The 6,041-nt window shown below is 35.0% G+C and overlaps 1 protein-coding gene across 1 annotated transcript in view; it reads left to right on the top strand.

The window, feature by feature from the left end:
* Positions 1-5,649, top strand: part of LOC107668323 (tRNA (guanine(10)-N2)-methyltransferase homolog) — a 22,138-nt gene extending 16,489 nt beyond the window's left edge. The window contains exons 12-13 of the mRNA XM_016460167.1: positions 987-1,107; positions 5,460-5,649. Coding sequence (XP_016315653.1) covers positions 987-1,107; positions 5,460-5,600 — 262 coding nt within the window. The 3' untranslated portion in view covers positions 5,601-5,649. The remainder of the gene's footprint in view (positions 1-986; positions 1,108-5,459) is intronic.
* The last annotated feature ends 392 nt before the right edge of the window (positions 5,650-6,041 follow it).

The raw sequence follows: 6,041 nt of genomic DNA, 5'->3' as shown, positions 1-6,041 counted from the left end.
GTTCATAAGTGCAGCACTGCTTTGTTTACAGCGGAAACCAAGGAAACGCTTTAAGCGCCACCTGCTGGCAGAGAGTGAATCTGCGTCTCATTGAGCTCGTCTGCTGTTTGTTTCATGCAGATATTTTTTATGTATAGTTTCACAAAACTGAAGTCAAATCATTCTGTTTTTAATTCAAATTTGGAAATTATACAATCTAATTTAGATTAAAAACTGCTCATATTGCAAGTATGCAGCATCTTTGTTTGGATAATGATTAAAATGCAGTGGCTGCCTGCCTCTAATTTTAAATGGAAAGAGCACAAAGCCCTATTTTGTTTATATGAAGGGATTTATTTTATTTGTGTTATTTATTTGATTTGGGCCTTGTTTTAAAATTTCTATTTAGTTTTGTTATTTACATTTACATTATATTTACATTTTGTTATTTAGCAGGCGCTTTTATCCAAAGCGACTTACAAATGAGGACAATAGAAGCAATCAAAATCAACAAAAGAGTAATAATATGCAAGTGCTATATTAGTATATTATTATAGTGTTATATTTCAATTTCACAAAGAAACGTGCAGCATTTTGTCCAAGCAATAATAAAAGGACACATTTAATTTTATAATTTGTCTTAAATCTCATTTTGTAAAAAAAAAAATTGTGAATCGAATCGTGAAATCAAAATCGTGAATCGAATCAAATCGTGAGTTGAGTGAATCGTTACATCCCTATCGACTACATTCATGCATCGCTTCTGTTGTTATTTTGGTGACCCTCTTGTTGCCTGGGGAATAATTGGCAGGCAATCTACAAAAAAAGTCAGTTTATTCTATCACCCCTTTTCCATTGCTATGCAGTGCATGTGACACACACACAAGTGAGCAGTGGCACAATTTCAGCAGCAACAGCTGATAGTTGTGACATCCCCTACCACTATCAAGGTGTTTCGTTTGGTGAGCGTGCAGCTGGTTGATCTAAAACTGTACTGTGGTCTGCAGGTACTGTGAGGAGATGGTTCCTCTTCACCCTTGTTTGACTCTCACCAGCAACTGCGAACAAACTCTGTCCAGCCACACGTCACGAAGACTCATCACCATGGAGAAGACCAAGGAGCCTGAGGTAGGCTATGTGAGGGTTTTTTGGGTGGAGACTCCTTGGTCTAAAGATGAGATTGATAAATGCAAACTGTCCTGAATATGTTTTATACGGTTAAGTCTTTTATTGCACTAATCTGAAAATAATCTTGCCATCTGGCTGTGATTGACTCTCTGTTTTTACACCGCTTTAATGACTTAATCACACATTGTATGGAAAACAATCCATCTTTGGATTTGACAACCACTTCACTTTAAAACCCCAAATTGTTCCCATAAAAGCTTTCCTGAAACACACTCACAAATATTTATCCAGACTGGCATGCATTTCCTCTGACTTATGCTCCAAACCTGGAACATATACTGTATGTTACCTACAGATGTCATGTCCTTGCTTCAAACCCCAAAGATGACAAATGACTATCAAATCAGTCTCTTCTGTGAAAACTGGCTCATTTCCCAAAGCTCAAGTAGCTCTCATGTGATCTTGGCATCAGATCTGTCAATAAGATTATGGAAATCTCTGCAAAACTTGAAAAAAGCATCTGAATAGTGTCCGCCGCTCGTTGTTTATGGATGTTTATCCTAATGTCCTTGATCGGCTCTGTTAGACTGTTCTACAATACTCTTCACATGAATTATAATATTAGGTTTAGAGTTCTGTTGCTTTTGTTTGAGAACAGAAGGAACATGTCTTGTTGCATTATGGGATAAATATCACCCAATGTAGCTTATTTTTAGAACAGAAAGCAGGACTTTTAGGAGTTTAGCAGATTTAGCATAAGTCCAGAGCTGTCAAACAACTCAGAGTCAAGATGAGGCCCTGTTTCTGCCTTGTCTCATTCTCTTTCTCTCTGTTTCCATCTCTCTCTCTCTCGCTCTGTTGTTTCTCCTTACATTTCGCATTTTGGCACATAGAATCTGTGTGTCCTCATTTCCCCTGCTGAAGTGCCTACACCAAAGATCTGGTTTTCTTCATTGGGTAAATCTTACAAAGAAATGTCCGGGTCACAAACCAAAATTACTGAATTATATTTAGCATAAAAAAAAACCTTTTGCAATGTAACTTTATTTTTCTGACAGTTATTTGCATTATTGTAATGCGCTGAGGTTAATGCTGTCTGGACACAATAATATATATTTTTTTAATTGAATGAATTGATTGGATTAATATTTAAAATCTAACTTAAAATAATTACATATTGAAGTGATGTATAAATTGTCCTAAATGTGTGTGTGTGTGTGTCTGTATGTATATATATAATATATATATATATAATTTTTTTTTTTTTTTTTTTCTGGATTCATGATGACTGGAAAGTTCAAAAGAAGCGCATTTATTTGATTTTTTTTTTGTGAAAATATAAAAGTCCTTACGAACATTTAATCAATTTAATGCATCCTTGCTGAATAAATTAAGGATTAATTTCTTAAAAATCTTACTGACCACAGACTTTTGGTAGTATATATATTTGCATTAGTCACAAGAGATTAGTTTTTTCATACATTATACAGTGGGCTTTTTTTTTTTGAGAATTGAGAGGGTTGAGGATAAATGTGTATAATTGTCATGAAAATAATGCAAAAGAAAAACCTTTTTATAGTTTAAACAAAATATTTTTTTTTGTAGTTTTTTCATACATTATACAGTGGGCTTTTTTTTTTTTGAGAATTGAGAGGGTTGAGGATAAATGTGTATAATTGTCATGAAAATAATGCAAAAGAAAAACCTTTTTATAGTTTAAACAAAATATTTTTTTTTGTTGTTCATTTGATTTTGGAGTGAAAAATGACTTGGACTTTTCATGAGATTCACTGTGCTTTCCATCTTCATTTGTTCATCCTGTAATTCTAATTGACATTACAGCCCGCTTAAGCCGCCACAGACACTAGGGTCTGTTCCTGAGGCTTGTGTGGTCTGTGTTGCGTAAGTTGCGTTGTAAACTAAGGGCCCGGCACGTGTGACCTGAACTGAGCCCTTGCAGACTGGCAGAAGGGAGTGTGTTGTAGAAGGTGCCGTTGAGTGTTTGCAGGCCCAGAGCTGGAGTCATCACTTTCAGCTCACAGTCTTTCTGCCACCTCGTTAGCCTGCAGCGCAGTGTGCTTCCCTCCTGCCCTCCTCCAGCAGGTCCTGCTTAAGATCCTGGCCTCCACCCTGAGCAGGAAAATCTGAGGAACTTAACACTCTGCTGTCTGTCATTAGGCACTTGACTGTGAGCTTGTGAAGGGAAGACATAAAAGTTTGCTGGACCGTTTAAACCTGTTTCTGCCATTTTGCTTTATTGTGCCTTTGTTTTTGTTTGTTTTTGTGTAGTTTTGTTGAAATATTTGAATAAGTACATTTAAACTGATAAAAGTGTAAAAGTACACTGCCCACTACTTGTTTTGAATTACATGTCATTTCGAAACACTACCTGTCAAAAGTTTGGAATAATTAAGATTTGTTCATGTTTGTGAAAGAAATCTGTTATGCTCACCAAGGCTGCATTTATTTAATCAAAAATACAATATTGTGATTACAATTTAGAATAACCATTTTCTATTTTAATATATTTTACAATCTAAATTATTCCTTTGATGGCAAAGCTGAATGTTCAGTAGCCATTACTCCAGTCTTCAGTGCCACATGATCCTTCAGAAATAATTCTAAAATGCTGATTTGATGCTCAGTTATTGTCAGTTATTTACAGTTTCTGCTGTTTTTCTGCCTAATTTTTTTGTGGAATCGGTGATGCATTTTTTTTCAGCATTCTTCGATAAACAACGTTCAATGAACAGCATTTATTTGAAAAGGAAATCTTTTGTAATTACAAATGTCTTTACTGTCGCTTTTGATCAATTTAATGCATCTTTGCTGAATAATATCAGCATATTAACCCTTAAATGCATGTATGTTTCACCAATCATTATTACATAATCGGGTCTTTAGCGACCCGGGCCTATATATCCAACACGGATGGATCTCTAACTGCTGCAATGGCATAAATTTCTCCTGATATTTTAATAACAAAAAGAATAAAGAAAACAAATCCCGCACACTGTCAATTAGTGCAAAAAGTATCGGTGTGCGGGATTTGTTTTCTTTATCCTTTAGTTTTGATCTTTTTGGTCTTTGTCTCCTATACCTATCATTTGCCGTCAGGTGTGCGGAGATTGATTGTTCATTTACAATAACAAAAAGAATAAAATAAAGCATATTTGGTTACCATTTGAAGCTTAGAAGGGTTCGATTTGAGCAGATGATTTTACCATCACTGTCCCTGACTGTCGTCGTCAGAGCGCGCTTCCCAGTACATTCAGCATCTGGTTCATATTCGCGATCTCAACCATATTCTCAAAATGATCATTTTCAGGGACTTCAAAATCAATATTTTGGTCGCTGGCAACTTATTCACCACATCCACCATCAAATGGCAGTGACACTTATATTTAATTGCGTACAGTAATTGCTCTGCAGTAAATCCATTCAAGCCAGTTGAGTTTTTGCTGATGATTTTCTTTTGTTTTATGCCTGTGGTAATTATGAGTGTAACATCACGTCATCGTTGTCTATCAAACAGTGCTATCTTGAGGTATAAAAGGTGAATTGCATTTATTGAGTCATCAGATATTTAATTATTGTTGCGCAGGAAAAATATACTTGCACTATTACATACCTCGGGTCGCTAGCAACCCTATACACTTTTTACAAAATATTAAACAGAAAACAGACATTCTTTTATATATATATTTTTTTGTTTTGTTATATTGTTTATAATGTTGTTATATTGTTTAAAATAGCTTGAGGAATACTAAGAAAGTTGATGTATAACTTCAAAAAATGAAGGAAGGAGAGGGTAGTGAATGATGTCCCGGGTTGCTAAAGACCCGAGGTATGCATTTAAGGGTTAAAATTATTTCTGAAGGATCATTTGACAGAAGACTGGAGTAATGTCTACTGAAAATTCAGCTTTGCCATCACAGGAATAAAGTAAATTTTAAATTATAATAAAATACTATTGTTTTTACTGTATCGCGGTTAAATAAATGCAGCTTTGGTGGGCATAAAATAGAAAAATGTTTACATTTTTTATAAATCTTAATTATTCCAAACCGGTAATGCATATGACTTTCTTCCAGAAAATAGACAATAAGAAAATAACCAGCTCCACTTGAATATATAGTAGGCTACTGCTAGTAAAAAACAATTCAGTCTAGAACCAATTTGCATTTTGATACTGACTCGTTCATAACTTCATAACTTGTTATTCTGTTCTTCATAACTTCTAAACAGAAAAATGCTGAAAAAATCTAACTCCCCATTGTTGAAGAATTGCTTAAATCTTGCACTTCTGATGCTCTTTATTTATTTAAGCTGTTTAATATGCTTTCTTGCAGGATTCGGACAGACTAGCGCACCTTGCTGACCCTCGCTTCACCCCGTACCAGGGTCACAACTCTTTCAGAGAGAAGTACTTCTGTGGTCTCACCAAGAAGAATGGAAAGGACAGCAAAGCCACCCCGAAAAATAAAGATTAAAACATGAAAAGAATGGTTTAAGTTATATTTTTATTTAGATATTATTATTATTTTTTTTTTTATAGCATCATTGTATTTTAAATGTTTGTTTTTTTTTCAATAAAAACCCTTGTTTTATCAGTCGTCTCCACTTCTTTTTATCTTTCTCCTCTCTAAAGCGAGCCCTACAGACACGATTAAATTTATTGCAGCATTAGCAATATGGGTTCAAGATAAATTGGTGACCAGGATTAGCGTAATACTTGTTTCTCTGAGTGCTTGCAAAGTAGAAAGATGTAATGTAATGTGCCTACTGGACATTTGCAGTGGAAGATGGAGCGCTGGGCCTGCTATCTAAACTCCCTTAAGAGTTTATACCAGGTCAGGTAGACATCTGACTAATGAATCTGTCTTAGACTTAAAACTCACCTCAAAGAGAGCCGTCTGGTTCAACATAAGATC

The sequence above is a fragment of the Sinocyclocheilus anshuiensis genome, unplaced genomic scaffold (assembly GCF_001515605.1).
Source record: "Sinocyclocheilus anshuiensis isolate Anshui unplaced genomic scaffold, SAMN03320099.WGS_v1.1 scaffold1623, whole genome shotgun sequence".
Classification (NCBI taxonomy): Eukaryota; Metazoa; Chordata; class Actinopteri; order Cypriniformes; family Cyprinidae; genus Sinocyclocheilus; species Sinocyclocheilus anshuiensis.
This window is presented reverse-complemented; position numbering and strand designations above follow the sequence as displayed.